Here is a 20179-nt window from a genome sequence, read left to right as displayed (position 1 = left end):
CCTGAAAAGAACTAGGCAAATCATCAGATCAGCACGAAAGAACATTACTTACCTTAAAGGAATCCCACCCAGCGCTTTAAAATTCGTCACACTCTAGCCAATGCCTCTACGCAACCAAACCAATAAATGGCATCTGATTGCATTCATAATTTACAGTCATTCTAATTTGTGCAGGTACACTAACCAAAACTCCTAACATCAAAATCAGGATTTCATCAAACCAAGTCAATTCTGAGAAACTTATTAGGTGCCACCACCATAACAATGGCACAATGTGTCAGTACCGGCGCGCTTGGCTCCTGTGACAATCATGACCAGCTCGTATGCAGCATCCATGCTTTATTACTGACATATTTTGGACCAAACATAGTACTTCTCATTATGTGTTTAGGTTCATTGGAAATTGGCAACGCAAATATTCTGACTCCGTACAAATGAGTTGGTGTCAAATCAAATCAAATCAAATTTTATTGGTCGCGTACACATATTTTGCAGATGTTATCGCAGGTGCAGCGAAATGCTTATGTTTCTAGCTCCAACAGTGCAGTAATACCGAACAATACAAAACCATACACACAAATACAAAACATTTAAAGAATTAACTTAATTTCTATGGGAGCATGATTACACGAGATGACGATCATTTAAAAATAAGAAGAAAAAATAGGAAAGGGAATGATTTCCGCTGCAAAATCTTTTGTCGGGATGAGAGTTTTTTCATTGTAATTGTTAGGGCCTCGGTGTACAGTGGGAAATTATAGTAAAAACTGCAGAGGAAACACTATGGTTACAGTGATGGGCCAACATGTTCCCAGCACACATCACTTCCCCCCTTTTCTGCCTGATAACTAGTTCAATGTAATGTTGTTGCTGAAGAGGACCTCAGCTGGCCATGGTATGTACATATGAGGAAGGGATGTAGTAGGCAGGTCTGGCACGGCATGCATGTAATGCATGGTAACATATGTCCTTTAGTATTGTCTAGGCATGATTAGATAACAATTTACAAATTTAAACATCTATAAATTTGGAAAATTGCTGATTGTGCCTCAGTATCTCCTTTCATGCAAATAATTTTGGAGATAGTTTACTTCATGATATACGTACAAGCTCTTGTCTTTTCCAATATAACTAAACCTTTGACCAGTTGTAGCGTTTTGGATAATTGCCCCCCTCACTGCCCCTTAACCCAAAGTGTGCAAACAGGGTGTCAGCATTGAAATCAGTAGTGATCAGTGAAACCCATTCTATAACCCATTCTAAGGCATTAGACTTAATCAGGATGGTAGTAGGGCACTGACTTGGACTATGTATGAAATTTAGTCAAATGTACGGTAATGACATTGAATGAAACCATAGTATGTGCTGTACCAAGAACAAAGAAGGAGGTTTTGCCATTGACGAATGCTTCCCTACTTTGGTAAGATAAAAATAAATCCGTAACATGGTTTTTAATGAGCGTCTTTGACAATTAGTTGTCCATCATGTTGTCCCATGTTGGCCTAAAACCATGCGTCCCAAAAACGGTTTCTTTGAAATGTAATCTGCACATCAAAGGCCTCTTTGTTGGAAAAGGTACTTGGAGTTTGGATAAACCGACAAACACAGAGCCAAGACCCAACCCGTCCCGCTAAAAACACTCCTGTCTGCTAACTAACCCTCAGTAACAGAGAACTTCAAATCTATCCTCCATAACAGTGCTCATGACTGAAGCTTCTAAATCCATTTGAGAGTGTACTCCCCTACCTCTGTAGAAAGGACATCCACACAAAGCCATTTCACTAGCGTTTAAAATCCTTTAGTCCAGTCTTTGACTTTCCAATTGTTTTTACGACTTCCAAAAAAGTGAGTGTGTACGGGAAACAGCACTGTGCAAAGAACAAAAAAGAACCCAAACAAAAACAGAAGAGTAGTTGGCAATGGTTTTTGTTTGTGAGAAGTTGTCACTAAAGTGAAAAAGAGAAAAATAGAAAGGAAAGTATTTTTAGAAAGCTCCAAGACTTCTTAACAGCCGCCCCTTCAGGCTATTTCCTTTATCCTGCGCATGTAGTCATGCAATTCCTCTGGGTCCTGAAAGCCCATGTCCTGGCAGACCCACTGAATGTCCTCTTCATCTGCGATGGGGATAGAGTTGTAGGGCATGTCTTCTGTGGGGAGCGTGGTGAAGGTGGTGAACTTGACGCGCTTGCGCTTGGATGTGGGCGAGCTGGCCTCCTCGCCGTGCTCCTTGGTGGAGCCCCCGGAGCTGCCGTCGCCCCTCCCATGGACCTGGCTTTGAACGCTGGTCTGGGAGCTGCCGCTGCTATGGTGGTCCCCGTGGCAACATGTCTGTAACCCCTCCATGGGGTTGATGGGGTTCTCCACCGTCTGGGGTGAAAGGTCACTCTGGGCCCTCAAGGGCTGTCCGTTCCCTAAAAAAACCCAGTGGTGGGAATGGTCCATGTTGGCTTGGCCCTCGGGGGGGATTCTCTTGTGGCGGTACTTGAGGACGAACACGATGCAGTTGATGAGGAAGACCAGGATGGCAAGGCAGAAGACGCCCAGTAGGGCGTACATGCCGATCTCCAGGTCGGTCATGCTACGGGGTGTGTGGATGAAGTCATCGTCTTCCTCCTCTTCCTCTCCCTCAGTGGGCCTCTCTTGGTTGCTGATGGTCGGAAAGTTGGTGTAGTCGATGGGAACGCTCGCCGGCTGCTCGTTGGACGGCTCGAAGCCTCCATCACCGATGTTGGAGTCCACCACTGGCTGCCTGGTGACACGGGCTGGCTCGATTTCAATCTCCATTTCCTCCTCTGAGTCTTCCTCCGGTCCGAAGCGGACTTTCACGTACACAGGGGCCGAAGCGATGATGCTTTTGCGCTTGGTCTTCTGACAGGCCTCACAGATGGTCATCTCCATGCGCACAATTTCCCCGGAGCCCTCGCCCTCTGCCACCACCACCGGCCAGCGCTGCTGAGGCTCCTGGGATACATACACCACCTTGTCGTTCAGCGTGGAAGCGTTGAGATTGTAGTCCTTGGGGTCGAAGAAGGTCAGAGGCGACGCGGTGCTGTCGCTGTAGTAAAGCCAGATGGACAAGCTGGCCTCCTGTGATAACAAGCAGAGGAAAAGGTAGTTATTAGTGTTTTTTCTACCGTTACAATGCCCCAGCATTTCACTGAGGAATTATACATAATGGACAATCTATGGACAAACTCTCCTGGAGGCTAAGGAGAGACACTTTTTTAATATATTTTGAAGAAACACAAACATTTACCAGATAGAAATATGCTGAAATCCTTTCAGGACAAACACTACAAATATTGGTGGATCTGGGTTTTTTTCTTTGAAAATTGAGCATTTCGTTAGTTGGTTTGATGAAACCAATGTTCTTTCACACCTCTGTATGATATGAATATACAGTACCAGTCAAAAGTTTGTACACTCCTCATTCAAGGGTTTTTCTTTATTTGTACTATTTTCTACATTGTAGAAAAATAGTGAAGACATCAAAACTATGAAATAACACAAATGGAATCATGTAGTAAGCAAAAAAAAAGAATGCCAAGAGTGTTCAAAGCTGTCATCAAGGCAAAGGGTGGCTACTTTGAACAATCTCAAATATAAAATACATTTGGTTTATTTAACACTTTTTTGGTTACTACATGATTCCATATGTGTTATTTTATAGTTTTGATGTCTTCACTATTATTCTACAATGTAGTAAATAGCAAAAATAAACAAAAACCCTGGAATGAGTAGGTGTCCAAACTTTTGACTGATTCTGTATATGTGACCAATTCCTGCCTTTGATGTCTCTTGACTCGCTCTGATCCCTAAATCTTCTAAGCATGTCTAAACATCGGAACCCCTACCTTGGCACAGAGCGAGACACACACAGGCGGTCTGTCTCAGAAGTGTACGCCAGCGAAAACACGGTTCACTCTGAGAAAGGAGGGGTGAGTGGGTGTTGGGCAACTGTTGTCCTGCAGGCAAACAGACGGAGCTGCTTCACTGCACAGCAGTTTCCCTGACAGCTCGAATATGGCTTTATGAGTACAATGGCAATGTTCGGTGGCCATGTCTCCAGGTAACAAGGTGTTTATTTTACAGAGGCCTTCATTTGGCTCCCGCTAAAACAATACCTCTCCGCGCAACTGCTTTGTAGGGCTGACAAGAGAAAATAGCTTTTCTGACAGAGCGCTTTTAGATCCAAACTGAGACGTCTTTTCACTTTCAAACGAGAGAGGCATTTATCTAAATTCTGTCTGGATTGGAATGCCCTGTTGGAGAGCTGAGACTTATTTTTATTTGATTCAGGTGGACACTGAACTTCAAGGTTGCTATGACATTCCCGCTCGAGCACGGGCCTCATCTCCACTTGTCAAAATTTGAAATACATGATTTCAATAATACAGTGAGTATGTCACCCTGTCCTGATGACCCACTAGTACACTGACACATGAAAAAGGTTAGACACAAAGCAAACAACCCACTGGGCACAAACTGGTTAAATCAACGTTGTTTCAAAATAATTTGTCAACGTATTGTGATGTGGAATATATGTGGAAAATACATTGGATGTGAAAATAGTAATTCACGTAAACTGTTGTTTTGAGGTTGAAATTTAAACCTCAGGATTTGGCTCCCAAGTGCCACTGCATCTTGAGTGCTAGAGGCGTCACTACAGACCCTGGTCACTACAGACCCTGGTTCGATCCCGGGCTGTATCACAACCGGCAGTGATCGGGAGTCCCATAGGGCGGTGCACATTTGGCCCAGTGTCGCTAGGCTTAGGGGAGGATTTGGACGGGGTAGGCCGTCATTGTAAAATAAGAATTTGTTCTTAACTGACTTGCCTAGTTAAATAAAGGTTAAATAAAAAATCAAATTTCAACATAGAAAACCCTTGTATAAAATATGTTGAATTTGTACATTTAAAACATTAGATTGTCTGATGTTTTCGTCTCCTCAGGCAAGGTTGCTCATCACATGCATGGATCACTAAACCACCTCTGTTGCACTCAGTAAATGAGGTGCACAGATCATTCTGCTTCGGTTTGCCAAGGAAAGTGTTGTTGTGCAGTAGGCCTGATTCCGAACCCAGTCAGTTATATTGATGCCGTGATTGGAGAATGAGTTCGGGGGGTGAAATGTAACTGAGCTGGTTCGATGAGTAACTTTGCTGGAGACTTGAAGACTTCCATATGGGCTTCAGCTAAGTGGGCTAACAGTAGTGTGACATGGAGGAGACCTGGTTCGAACCCAGTCAGTCGCAAGATTAAATAGGAAAAAAGCAGAAAGGCTATCCTTAGAAGGGCTATGACAGGCCTGTATTCTTATGGGGGCCAAATAGTTTTTGTGATACTCCCTTCTAACATGTCCTGTGATCATCATAGAGGGGAATAGAAGGCACATCCATATTCCAGAGTCTTAGCTTTCAGAAATGGTGTTATAATAGTTCATAGCAAAAACAGTTTGAACGCTAGAGTCAAATTTATAGGATGAAAATAAATTAAACATGCCACATTGGCTTCAGAAACTGCTAATTCTTTAAATTCTAATTCTTTAATTATTTTCTTGGCTGTCAAAGTACCAGGATGTTGTCTCTGGTTTTGAATCTGAATGTAGGTAACTGAATTTGAAAACTGAATCTGAATGCATCGGAGAAGTTGAATATATGAAACTTTGACAAACTTGAAATTATAGTTTGTAAACTTCAGGCAATGGCTTGGGTGGTTGTTGTCCTTGATGATCTTTTTGGCCTTCCTGTGACATCAGGTGGTGAAGGTATCTTGGAGGGCAGGTAGTTTGCACCCGGTGAGGCGCTGTGCAGACCTCACTACCCTCTGGAGAGCCTTGCGGTTGTGGGTGGGGCAGTTGCCGTACCAGGCAGTGATACAGCCCAACAGGATGCTCTCGATTGTGCATCTGTAAAAGTTTGAGAGTGTTTTTGGTGACAAGCCGAATTTCTTCAGCCTCCTGAGGGTGAAGAGGCTCTGCTGCGCCTTCTTCACAACGCTGTCTGTGTGGGTGGACCATTTCAGTTTGTCCGTGATGTGTACACCTAATCCACCACTGTCCCGTTGATGAGGATAGGGGGCTGCTCCCTCTGCTGTTTCCTGAAGTCCATGATCCTTTGTTTTCTTGACATTGAGTGTGAGGTTATTTCTCTGACACCACACTCCGAGGGCCCTCACCTCCTCCCTGTAGGCTGTCTCGTCGTTGTTGGTATTCAAGCCTACCACTGTAGTCTGGATAAGAGCGTCTGCTATATGACTTAAATGTAATGTAAATGTAGTCGTCTGCAAACTTGATGATTGAGTTGGAGGCATGCATGGCCACGCAGTCATGGGTGTACAGGGAGTGCAGGAGAGGGCTGAGAACACACCCTTGTGGGGCCCCAGTGTTGAGGATCTGCGGGGTGGAGATGTTGTTTTCTACCCTCACCACCAGGGGGCGGCCCGTCAGGAAGTCCAGGACCCTGTTGCACAGGGCAGGGTCGAGACCCAGGGTCTTGAGTTTAATGATGAGTTTGGAGTGTACTATGGTGTTAAATGCTGAACTGTAGTCGATGAACAGTATTCTTACCTAGGTATTCCTCTTGTCCAGATGGGTTAGGGCAGTGTGATTGCGATTGCGTCGTCTGTGGACCTATTGGGGTGGTAAGCAAATTGGAGTGCGTCTAGAGTGTCAGGTAGGGTGGAGGCATATAGTCCTTGACTAGTCTCTCAAAGCACTTCATGATGACGGAAGTTAGTGCTACGGGGCGATAGTCATTTGGCTCAGTTACCTTAGCTTTCTTGGGAACAGGAACAATGGTGGCCCTCTTGAAGCATGTGGGAACAGTAGACTGGGATAAGGATTGATTGAATATGTCCGTAAAAACACCAGCCAGCTGGTCTGCACATGCTCTGAGGATGTGGCTAGGGATGTCGTCTGGGCCGGCAGCCTTGCAAGGGTTAACACTTTTAAATGTTTTACTCACGTTGGCTGCAGTGAAGGAGAGCCCGCAGGTTTGGGTAGCGGGCTCTCAGTGGCACTGCATTGTCCTCAAAGCGAGCAAAGAAGTTGTTTAGTTTGTCTGGGAGCAAGACATCGTGGTCCGCGACGGGGCTTGTTTTCCTTTTGTAGTCCATGATTGACTGTAGACCCTGCCACATACCTCTCGTGCTTGAGCCGTTGAATTGCGATTCTACTTCGTCTCTATACTGACGCTTAGCTTGTTTGATTGCGGATGAAATAGCTACACTGTTTGTATTTGGTAGGGTTTCCGGTCGCCTTGCCCTGATTAAAAGCAGTAAAAAGCAGTTCGCGCTTTCAGTTGGCGTGAATGCTGCCATCCATTCACGGTTTCTGGTTGAGGAAGAAAAGATATAAACTAAAACAGGTTTTAATAGTCGCTGTGGATAAAACATCACCAATGCACTTGCTAAGCAACTCGCTCACCGAATCAGTGTATTCATGAATATTATTGTCCGAACCTATGCGGAACATATCCCAGTCCATGTGATCGAAGCAATCTTGCGTGGAATCTGATTGGTCGGACCAGCATTGAACAGACCTGAGCATGTGTTTCCTGTTTTAGTTTCTGTCTTTCTGTCTATAGGCTGGGGGCAAAAAAATGGTGGTCAGAGTCGTGGTCAGATTTTCCCAAAAGGAGGGTGGGGGAGGGCTTTGTATGCTTCGCTGAAATTAGAGTAACAAGGATCCAGGGTTTTGCCAGCCCGGGTCGCGCATTTGATATGCTGATAAACTGTAGGGAGCCTTGTTTTCAGATTAGCCTTGTTAAAATCACCAGCTACAATAACAACAGCCTCAGGATATGTGGTTTCCAGTTTACATAGAGTCCAATGAAGTTCTTTCAGGGCCGTCGATATGTCTGCTTGGGGGGGCGGATATACACGACCGTGATTATAATCAAAGAGAATTATCTTGGTAGATAATGCGGTCGGCTCCTCTCCTTGTTCGGGCGGCGTTCGGCGGTCGACGTCACCGGTCTTCTAGCCATCGCCGCTCCACTTGTCATTGTTCCATTTGTTTTGTCTTGTTTCCCTGCACACCTGGTTTACATTCCTTAATCACACTAATCACACTACATATTTATTCCCTCTGTTTCCCCCATGTCTTTGTTTGGAATTGTTTTGTTACATGTTTAATGTTACGCCCAAGGCGGGTTTTTCCCCGGGTACTGTGTTGAACCCGAGTGTGTTTAATTGTTTAACTTATGCATTATTGTGACTATTGTCACGCTTTGCACTTTTGCCATTTGGCTGGAGGTTTTTGATGCAGTTGCATCCGTCTGTTGTTACTTCTGCCAATTAAAGTGTGCGCCTGATCACTCCTGCTGTCCTGCATCTGACTTCTTACCAGTAGCGCACAACCTGACATGAACAAAAAGACTTGAGTTCCTGTATGATGTTATGATCACACCACGTCTCGTTAATCATAAGGCATACACCCCCGCCCCTCTTCTTACCAGAGAGATGTTTGTTTCTGATAACGTATCCCGAGTGAGCCATGTTTCCGTGAAACAAAGAACGTTACAATCTCTGATGTCTCTCTGGAAGGCAACCCTTGCTAAGATTTTGTCTACCTTGTTGTCAAGAGACTGGACATTGACGAGTAGTATACTTGGGAGCGGTGCGCGATTTGCCCGTCTACGGAGCCTGACCAGAAGACCTCTCTGTCTGCTTCTTCTGCGGCGCCGTTGTTTTGGGTTGCCGGCTGGGAACCGATCCATTGACCTGGGTGATGCACCAAACAGAGGTTCCACTTGGGGAAAGTCGTATTCCTGGTCGTAATGTTGGTAAGTTGACGTTGCTCTTATATCCAGTAGTTCCTCCCGGCTGTATGTAATAAAACTTAAGATTTCCTGGGGTAACAATGTAAGAAATAATACATTAAAAAATGAAATACTGCAAAGTTTCCTCGGAACGCGAAGCGAGGCGGCCATACCCGTTTGGATCAACATCTCAACCAAATATTATCCATGGTTGAAATGATTTAGTGTGCCCAGTGGGAAAGCACTAAGTAGATTTAAGGTTGACTGTCCTAGCAGGTGACTGTAATGTTCTGATTATATTCCATCTATATGAAAATGTATCCAACAGAAGGGTGCATTGTTACCCATTTGTTAAGTCTTCTTTGTAGAGCTCGGATTAAGTTTGGTAAACAGATCAACAGTATTCCCTTCGACCATAGAATTAGATATTAGATTATAATATGATCTCTGTGACTTAAGACAGCTAAAGCGTTGCTGACTCATAGGAGAGGATGTGTGCATCAACTCTGTCCTTACAGGTAAAGTGTCACATATGCTCAATGACTATAGCTGCCCTGAAAATCAAGATCACAGTTCATGCTCAGGATGGTTGAACTTAACAATTGTTAATCAAATGCAGATGTAGCATCATAAAAAGGGGTGAGACCCTGTCCAATTCCCTCAGTTGTAAACTCAGAAAAAAAGAAATGTCCTCTCACTGTCAACTGCGTTTATTTTCAGCAAACTTAACATGTGTAAATATTTGTATGAATATAACAAGATTAAACAACTAAGACAAACTGAACAAGTGCCACAGACATGTGACTAACAGAAATGGAATAATGTGTCCCTGAACAAAGGAGGGGGGGGGTCAAAATCAAAAGTAACAGTCAGTATCTGGTGTGGCCAGCAGCTGCATTAACACGTCCGGATGAAATGCATGCCCAAATTCAACTGCCTGCTACTCATCCCCAGAAGATAAGATGTGCATATTATTAGTAGATTTGGATAGAAATGTTTGAATCATGTCATCTAAAACTGTTTGAATCATGTCTGTGAGTATAACAGAACTTATGTAGCAGGCGAAACCCAGAGGAAAAACCATTCAGATGTTTTTTTTTGAGGTCACTACTCTCTTTTCAATGAGGTTTCATTGGGAATCGAGATTTCTAAGGGACCTTCTTACAGTTCCTACCACTTTGAGTGGATGTCACCAGTCTTTAGAAATTGGTTGAGGGTTTTCCTTTGTGTAATGAAGAAGTAGCCCTGTTCAAAACGAGGGTCACTTCAAGTGTACTGTTTGTTAGAGGCGCGTGATTTATTGATTATTTACTTTAAAAAATACCTAAAGTTGTATTACAATAGTAGTTTGAAATGTTTTGGCAAAGTTTACAGGTATCTTTTGAGATATTTTGTAGTCACATTGTGCAAGATGGAAACGGTGTTTTTCTGGATCAAACGCGCCAAATAAATAGACATTTTGGATATATATTGACGGAATTAATCGAACAAAAGGACCACTTGTGATGTTTATGGGACATATTGGAGAGCCAACAGAAGAAGCTCGTCAAAGGTAAGGCATGATTTATACACTGCTCAAAAAAATAAAGGGAACACTAAAATAACACATCCTAGATCTGAATGAATGAAATATTCTTATTAAATACTTTTTTCTTTACATAGTTGAATGTGCTGACAACAAAATCACACAAAAAGTATCAATGGAAATCAAATTTATCAACCCATGGAGGTCTGGATTTGGAGTCACACTCAAAATTAAAGTGGAAAACCACACTACAGGCTGATCCAACTTTGATGTAATGTCCTTAAAACAAGTCAAAATGAGGCTCAGTAGTGTGTGTGGCCTCCACGTGCCTGTATGACCTCCCTACAACACCTGGGCATGCTCCTGATGAGGTGGCGGACGGTCTCATGAGGGATCTCCTCCCAGACCTGGACTAAAGCATCCGCCAACTCCTGAACAGTCTGTGGTGCAACATGACGTTGGTGGATGGAGCGAGACATGATGTCCCAGATGTGCTCAATTGGATTCAGGTCTGGGGAACGGGCGGGCCAGTCCATAGCATCAATGCCTTCCTCTTGCAGGAACTGCTGACACACTCCAGCCACATGAGCATTGTCTTGCATTAGGAGGAACCCAGGGCCAACCGCACCAGCATATGGTCTAACAAGGGGTCTGAGGATCTCAACTCGGTACCTAATGGCAGTCAGGCTACCTCTGGCGAGCACATGGAGGGCTGTGCGGCCTCCCAAAGAAATGCCACCCCACACCATGACTGACCCACCGCCAAACCGGTCATGCTGGAGGATGTTGCAGGCAGCAGAACGTTCTCCACGGCGTCTCCTGACTCTCTCACGTCTGTCACATGTGCTCAGTGTGAACCTGCTTTCATCTGTGAAGAGCACAGGACGCCAGTGGCGAATTTGCCAATCTTGGTGTTCTCTGGCAAATGCCAAACGTCCTGCACAGTGTTGGACTGTAAGCACAACCCCCACCTGTGGACGTCGGGCCCTCATACCACCCTCATGGAGTCTGTTTCTGACCGTTTGAGCAGACACATGCAGATTTGTGGCCTGCTGGAGGTCATTTTGCAGGGCTCTGGCAGTGCTCCTCCTGCTCCTCCTTGCACAAAGGCGGAGGTAGCGGTCTTGCTGCTGGGTTGTTGCCCTCCTACGGCCTCCTCCACGTCTCCTGATGTACTGGCCTGTCTCCTGGTAGCGCCTCCATGCTCTGGACACTACGCTGACAGACAAAGCAAACCTTCTTGCCACAGTTCGCATTGATGTGCCATCCTGGATGAGCTGCACTACCTGAGCCACTTGTGTGGGTTGTAGACTCCGTCTCATGCTACCACTAGAGTGAAAGCACCGCCAGCATTCAAGTGACCAAAACATCAGCCAGGAAGTATAGGAACTGAGAAGTGGTCTGTGGTCACTACCTGCAGAACCACTCCTTTATTGGGGGTGTCTTGCTATTGCCTATAATTTCCACCTGTTGTCTACTCCATTTGCACAACAGCATGTGAAATTTATTGTCAATCAGTGTTGCTTCCTAAGTGGACAGTTTGATTTCACAGAAGTGTGATTGACTTGGAGTTACATTGTGTTGTTTAATCTCCTCCTCGTGGACTGCACCAGATTTGCCAGTTCTTGAGATGTTACCCCACTCTTCCACCAAGGCACCTGCAAGTTCCCGGACATTTCTGGGGGGAATGGCCCTAGCCCTCACCCTCTGATCCAACAGGTCCCAGAAGTGCTCAATGGGATTGAGATCTGGGCTCTTCACTGGCCATGGCAGAACACTGACATTCCTGTCTTGCAGGAAATCACGCACAGAACGAGCAGTATGGCTGGTGGCATTGTCATGCTGGAGGGTCATGTCAGGATGAGTCTGCAGGAAGGGTACCACATGAGGGAGGAGGATGTCTTCCCTGTAACACACAGCGTTGAGATTGCTTGCAATGACAACAAGCTCAGTCCAATGATTTTATTTTTATTTTTATTTATTTCACCTTTATTTAACCAGGTAAGCAAGTTGAGAACAAGTTCTCATTTACAATTGCGACCTGGCCAAGATAAAGCAAAGCAGTTCGACACATACAACGACACAGAGTTACACATGGAGTAAAACAAACATACAGTCAATAATACAGTAAAAAAAAAACAAAAAAAAAACAAGTCTATATACAATGTGAGCAAATTAGGTGAGAAGGGAGGTAAAGGCAAAAAAGGCCATGGTGGCAAAGTAAATACAATATAGCAAGTAAAACACTGGAATGGTAGTATTGCAATGGAAGAATGTGCAAAGTAGAAATAAAAATAATGGGGTGCAAAGGAGCAAAATAAATAAATAAATTAAATACAGTTGGGAAAGAGGTAGTTGTTTGGGCTAAATTATAGGTGGGCTATGTACAGGTGCAGTAATCTGTAAGATGCTCTGACAGTTGGTGCTTAAAGCTAGTGAGGGAGATAAGTGTTTCCAATTTAAGAGATTTTTGTAGTTCGTTCCAGTCATTGGCAGCAGAGAACTGGAAGGAGAGGCGGCCAAAGAAAGAATTGGTTTTGGGGGTGACTAGAGAGATATACCTGCTGGAGCGTGTGCTACAGGTGGGAGATGCTATGGTGACCAGCGAGCTGAGATAAGGTGGGACTTTACCTAGCAGGGTCTTGTAGATGACATGGAGCCAGTGGGTTTGGCGACGAGTATGAAGCGAGGGCCAGCCAACGAGAGCGTACAGGTCGCAATGGTGGGTAGTATATGGGGCTTTGGTGACAAAACGGATAGCACTGTGATAGACTGCATCCAATTTGTTGAGTAGGGTATTGGAGGCTATTTTGTAAATGACATCGCCAAAGTCGAGGATTGGTAGGATGGTCAATTTTACAAGGGTATGTTTGGCAGCATGAGTGAAGGATGCTTTGTTGCGAAATAGGAAGCCAATTCTAGATTTAACTTTGGATTGGAGATGTTTGATATGGGTCTGGAAGGAGAGTTTACAGTCTAACCAGACACCTAAGTATTTGTAGTTGTCCACGTATTCTAAGTCAGAGCCGTCCAGAGTAGTGATGTTGGACAGGCGGGTAGGTGCAGGTAGCGATCGGTTGAAGAGCATGCATTTAGTTTTACTTGTATTTAAGAGCAATTGGAGGCCACGGAAGGAGAGTTGTATGGCATTGAAGCTTGCCTGGAGGGTTGTTAACACAGTGTCCAAAGAAGGGCCGGAAGTATACAGAATGGTGTCGTCTGCGTAGAGGTGGATCAGAGACTCACCAGCAGCAAGAGCGACCTCATTGATGTATACAGAGAAGAGAGTCGGTCCAAGAACTGAACCCTGTGGCACCCCCATAGAGACTGCCAGAGGTCCGGACAGCAGACCCAGATGATGCTGTGACACTCCACCCCAGACCATGACAGACCCTCCAACTCTGAACAGATCCTGCTCCGGAGTACAGGCCTCGGTGTAACGCTCATTCCTTTGACGATAAATGCGAATCCGACCATCACCGCTAGTGAGACAAAACCGCGACTCGTCAGTGAAGAGCACTTTTTGCCAGTCCTGTCTGGTCCAGCAACGGTGGGTTTGTGCCCATAGGCGATGTTGTTGCCGGTGATGTCTGGTGAGGACCTGCCTTACAACAGGCCTACAAGCCCTCAGTCCAGCCTCTCTCAGCCTATTGCGCACAGTCTGAGCACTGATGGAGGGATTATTCTTTCCTGGTGTAATTTGGTCCGTTGTTGTTGCCATCCGGTATCTGTCCCGCTGGTTTGATGTTCGGATGTACCGATCCTGTGCAGGTGTTGTTACACATGGTCTGCCACTGCGAGGACGATCAGCTGTCTGACCTGTCCCCCTGTAGCGCTGTCTTAGTGGTCTCACAGTACGGACATTGCAATTTATTATTATTATTATTTATTTATTATGCAATTATTGCCCTGGCCACATCTGCAGTCCTCATGCCTCATTGCAGGATGCCTAAGGCACATTCACGCAGATGAGCAGGGACCCTGGGCATCTTTCTTTTGGTGTTTTTCAGAGTAGTAGAAAGGCCTCTTTAGTGTCCTAAGTTTTCATAACTGTGACCTTAATTGCCTTCCGTAAGCTGTTAGTGTCTTAACGACCGTTCTACTTTTGCATGTTCATGAATTATTTATGGTTCATTGAACAAGCATGGGAAACAGTGTTTAAACGCTTACAATGAAGATCTGTGAAGTTGTTTGGATTTTTACAAATTATCTTTGAAAGACAGGGTCCTGAAAAAGGGGCGTTTCTTTTTTTGCTGAGTTTAGTTTATGGCTCATTCATTTATAGAGTAAAACAGTGGATGTTTAGCAGACACGGTGGTGGAGGATTTTCCTGTGAAACAGAATCAAATGATGTGAAATAGCCTGAGAACCCCTCTGAGAGTTCCACTGACAGCCTTTTATGGCCCAGGCCCAGATAGCAATTTAGGACAATACTTTACCCTAATTACATTTTAAGGTGCCAAGCAGCGAAAGGCGAGATAAATTGTAATTTAATCCCAGGGCCTGATGGTAGAGTTTTTTTGGTCAGAGCAAAGAGAGAGTTGGTAGAGAAACAATAGCCATTGTCCCCCAATTGCCTAGCCATTGAAACCTGACTGTGTTCTCTCGTCATGGGGAATATGAATGAACACGGCCTAAGTGCGGAAAACACAGTGTGATCCAGCTTCTCAGGATAAGGTGGACTTGTGGCCAATTATTTCTTTGTGAGGATTAGAGAAACCAAAGTCCCCAGTTGCCATCGTTACCTGGCTCAAACACAACGGAAATAAGACCGCATTCCTCTGCCTCTTATTAAACAACATTTATTTTTGCTTGTATGATGTGACATTCCCTGGGAGATTTTTGTAATAAATCCGAAATCCCCCCACTCCCGTATCTAGGGGGGTTGTTTGGGCTCAGCACAGCATTAAGGCAAATAGGTTAATGAGCAGTGCAAGCGTCAACGGTCCGTCTTGTGGATGTGTGCTGCTTCCCCACAGTTGTTCCTTGTAACTTTTAAAAAATCAATTCCAGTATAATATAAGCGGACTGGATGCAGTGTTATAAACAGTAAGACCAATTAGAGAGAACGTTTCCCTATGGAAATCAATGTGTTATGCAGGTAAGAAAGACACTTCAACAGGAGTTGCTTTGCCAGCTATAGACACTCTTAAGAAAGACATCAATGCGTTAAATCAAGGTATCAAAACAACTTAGTGTCAGTTAAGATGTCAGTCTACATAAGCAACTGCTTTTGTCTTATGCTTTTGCCGCTTTCAAGGAACGGGACACTAATACAGACGCTTATAAGAAATTCCGCTACAACCTCTGACGAACATCAAACAGGCAAAGCATCAACACAGGACTAAGATCGAATACTACTACGCCGGCTCCGATGTTCGTCGGATGTGGCAGAGCTAGCAAACTATCACAGTTAACCTCTTGCGACGAGCAATCCCGGATCCGGGATCGTAATCATAGCCTCAAACGAATTAGCATAACGCAGCGGACATAAATACCCCTAGAAACTTTTCCTATTCATGAAAATCGCAAATGAAATGAATTAAATATATTCAAACACAAGCTTAGCCTTTTGTTAACAACACTGTCATCTGAGTTTTTCAAAATATGCGTTACAGCCAACGCTAGACAAGCATTTGTGTAAGTATATCATGGTATAATGCTATGCTAGGCTCTGCTGGCAGCAGGCATTTACTTTTGAAGAACTTCAGATGCTTTCACTCAGGAGACTCCCAGTTAGATAGCAAATGTTCCTTTTTTCCAAAAAGATTATTTTTGTAGGCGAAATAGCTACCGTTTGTTCATTATGCATGGCTGAGAAATCGACCGGAAAATGCTACCACTACAACGTCAAACTTTTTTCAAAATTTGCTCCATAATATCGACAGAAACACGGCAAACGTTGTTTAGGATCCATCCTCAATGTGTTTTTAACATATATATTCGATAATATATCCGTCGAGGCAATTGGTTTCTTATAAGAAGCGATTGGAGAAATGGCTACCTCAGTATTTTACGCAAGATTTTCTGCGGGAGACACCATGTGACCACTTGCTATATATGGTCCCTTACGGATATTCTTCAATGGAATATGCGTAAAAAGACGTCACAATGCTGTAGACACCTTGGGGAATACGTGGAAAACGTAAGCTCATTCGTAGCTCATTCACAGCCATATAAGGAATCATTGGCATGAGGCGGTTTCAAAAAATACGGCACTTCCTGGTTGGATTTTTATCTGGGTTTCGCCTGTAACATCAGTTCTGTGGCACTCACAGACAATATCTTTGCAGTTTTGGAAACGTCAGAGTGTTTTCTTTCCAAAGCTGTCAATTATATGCATAGTCCAGCATCTTTTCGTGAGTATAACAGAACTGATGTTGCAGGCGAAAGCCTGAGGAAAATCCAATCCGGAAGTGCCTCATGTTTTGAAAGCGCTGCGTTCCAATGTATCCATATTGAGCAGTGAATGGGCTATCAACCAGATTACTCTTTCTCCGTATTCCCGAAGGTGTCTACAGCATTGTGACGTAGTTTGACGCATTTAGGTTGAAGAATACCCGTAGGCGGTTACATTGCGCAAGTGGTCACCTGATGCTCCCAGAGAGATTCTCGCGTAAAATACAGAGGTAGCCATTACTCCAATCGGTCCTACTGAAAAACGAATTGTCCCGACGGATATATTATCGAATAGATATTTGAAAAACACCTTGAGGATTGATTATAAACAACGTTTGCCATGTTTCTGTCGATATTATGGAGATAATTTGGAATATTTTTTGCCGTTTTCGTGACTGCAATTTCCTGGGGAAACGTGAAGAACAAACGGAGCTATTTTGCCTACAAAAATAATATTTTTGGAAAAAAGGAACATTTGCTATCTAACTGGCAGTCTCGTGAGTGAAAACATCCGAAGCTCAAAGGTAAACAATTTAATTTGATTGCTTTTCTGATTTCCGTGACCAAGTTACCTGCTGCTAGCTGGACAAAATGCTATGCTAGGCTATCGATAAACTTACACAAATGCTTGTCTAGCTTTGGCTGTAAAGCATATTTTGAAAATCTGAGATGACAAGTTGATTAACAAAAGGCTAAGCTGTGTCTCATTATATTTCACTTGTGATTTTCATGAATAGGAATATTTTGTAGTAATATTTATGTCCGTTGCGTTATGCTAATTAGTGTCAGATGATGACAACGGTCCCGTTCACAGGATGGGGTGTCACTAGAGGTTAAGGAGAAGTTTATCTAAAGTTCCATGTATAATAGTCGTATCTTTATCAATGTTTATTATGAGTATTTCTGTAAATTGATGTAGCTCTCTGCAATATCACCGCATGTTTTAGAACTACTGAATGTAACGCGCCAATTTATATAAATATGAACTTTATCAAACAAAACATACATGTATTGTGTAACATGAAGTCCTATGAGTGCCATCTGATGAAGATCATCAAAGGTTAGTGATTAATTTGATCTCTATTTCTGCTTTTTGTGACTCTTCTCTTTGGCTGGAAAAAAATGGCTGTGTTTTTCTGTAGCTTGATGGTGACCTAACAATTGTTTGTGGTGCTTTCGCTGTAAATCCTTTTTGAAATGAGACACTGTGGCTGGATTAATGAGAATTTTATCTTTAAAATGGTGTAAAATACTTGTATGCTTGAGGAATTGTAATGAGATTTTTGTTGTTTTGAATTTGGCGCCCTGCACTTTAACTGGCTGTTGCGGGGGGGTTCCGCTAGCGGAACGCGATTCCGCAGTCCTAGACAGGTTAATGCGTTTGAGCCAATCAGTTGTGTTGTGACAAGGTAGGGATGGTATACAGAAGATAGACCTATTTTGTAAAATACCAAGCCCATATTATGGCAAGAACAGGTCAAATAAGCAAAGACAAATAACAGTCCATCATTACTTTAAGACATGAAGGTTAGTCAATATGGAACATTTGAAGAACTCTGAAAGTTTCATCAAGTGCAGTCGCAAAAACCATCAAGTGCCTATAATGAAACTGGCTCTCATGATGACCGCCACAGGAAAGGAAGACCCAGAGTTACCTCTGCTGCAGAGGATAAGTTCACTAGAGTTACCAGCCCAAATGAATGCTTCACAGAGTTCAAGTAACAGACACATCTCAACATCAACTGTTTGGAGGAGTCATGGTCGAATTGCTGCAAAGAAACCACTACTAAAAGGACACCAATAAGAAGAAGAGACTTGGCTTTGGCCAAGAAACACGAGCAACCGACATTAGACCAGTGGAAATCTGTCCTTTTGGTCTGATGAGTCCAAATTTGAGATTTTTGGTTCAAACCGCTGTGTCTTCGTGAGACACAGAGTAGGTGAACGGATGATCTCCACATGTGTGGTTACCACCGAGGAGGTTTGATGGTGTGGTGGTGCTTTGCTGGTGACACTGTCTGTGATTTATTTTGAATTCAAGGTACACTTAACCAGAAAAGCTACCACAGCCTTCTGCAGCTCCAGGCTGTGTACAGGCTATTTGACCAAGAAGGAGAGTGATAGAGTGCTGCATCAGATGACCTGGCCTCCACAATCACCTGACCTCAACTCAATTGAGATGGTTCGGGATGAGTTTGACTGCAGAGTGAAGAGTGAAAGCAGCCAACAAGTGCTCAGCATATGTGGGAACTACTTCAAGACTGTTGGAAAAGCATTCCAGTTGAAGCTGGTTGAGAGAATGCCAAGAGTGTGCAAAGCTGTCATCAAGGCAAAGGTTGGCTATTTGAAGAATCTCAAATATAAATTATATTTTGATTTGTTCAAAACTTTTTTGGTTACTACATGATTCTATGTGTTATTTCATAGTTTTGATGCCTTCACTAATATTCTACAATGTAGAAAATAGTAAAAATAAAGAAAAACCCTTTAATGAGTAGGTGTGTCCAAACTTTTGACTGGTACTGTAGCTCAATGACCTTTTACCCCTGCACATTGACTAGGTACTGGTAACCCGTGTATATAGCCATGTTATCGTTACTCATTGTGTATGTATTCCTCATGTTATTATCTTGCTATTATTTTTCTATTTTTCTCTCTGGATTGTTGGGAAGTGCCCTTAAGTCAGCATTTCACTGTTAGTCTACACTTGTTGTTTACGAAGCATGTGACAAATAACATTTGATTTGATATCTGTATGTAACGGCTAGCATATACATTTCCTTCGCTTTAAATAGGCAAATTACATTATGTACTGTACTCAGTTTAATAAACTGAAAACTGTTGTTTTCCTTGAACTTATCTATACAATGGTCTTCATCAGGACGTAGAACGGCATGAGGCGAAAGTCAAGGCTATAACTGTGGTTGACAAACTTACTATCCCGACACGCATGTACGATGTATGATTTGCATATATGATATATAATATAGTCGTTCACTAAGGAACATTCATAAAGACCCGCTGTACAACCCACTCCAAATAATGGCGGTGCTCAAGCTGAAATACTTTGAGAAAATAAATAGGAATGAAAATAATGTCCTCTTGACACCAATTCGTTAAAATATGGTATAAATGGCTTTCAATGTAAAGAGGTACTATATAGTGAGAGAAATTGCTACAGTACAGTGTTATGTTCGCCGGAGTGACCTTCCTCCAAAGTTGTGTGAAGTCATGTCCTGGCACAGTCAGACACTTACCATGGCAATGCCTTCTGTAATTTCAGCCAGCTAATTTGACAATGTTTATCATTTTGACCTGACAATGTCTTCTGTCATTGAGTATCTTTGAAGGCCAAAAAAAAGTGGGTCTGTACATTGAATAAGAGCTTTTGGTTCTATGAGTCAGGCAGTTGCTGTGGTGTTCTATTATCACCATCAAAAGACGTGAAGCTGAATATGTACCTTGGTGAAAATAAACTCACCTATACTCAC

The 20179-nt window shown here is 43.4% G+C and overlaps 1 protein-coding gene across 2 annotated transcripts in view; it reads right to left on the bottom strand.

The window, feature by feature from the left end:
- Positions 1-450: 450 nt before the first annotated feature.
- Positions 451-20179, bottom strand: part of LOC115105314 (transmembrane protein 132E-like) — a 373129-nt gene continuing 353400 nt past the window's right edge. For both annotated transcript variants that reach the window (XM_029627233.2, XM_029627232.2), the window contains exon 9: positions 451-3087. In XM_029627233.2, coding sequence (XP_029483093.2) covers positions 2020-3087 — 1068 coding nt within the window. In that variant the 3' untranslated portion in view covers positions 451-2019. The remainder of the gene's footprint in view (positions 3088-20179) is intronic.

Source organism: Oncorhynchus nerka, linkage group LG22 (assembly GCF_034236695.1).
Source record: "Oncorhynchus nerka isolate Pitt River linkage group LG22, Oner_Uvic_2.0, whole genome shotgun sequence".
NCBI classification, from domain to species: domain Eukaryota; kingdom Metazoa; phylum Chordata; class Actinopteri; order Salmoniformes; family Salmonidae; genus Oncorhynchus; species Oncorhynchus nerka.
The sequence above is the reverse complement of the archived record's forward strand: the minus strand, read 5'-3'. Positions and strand labels throughout refer to the sequence as shown.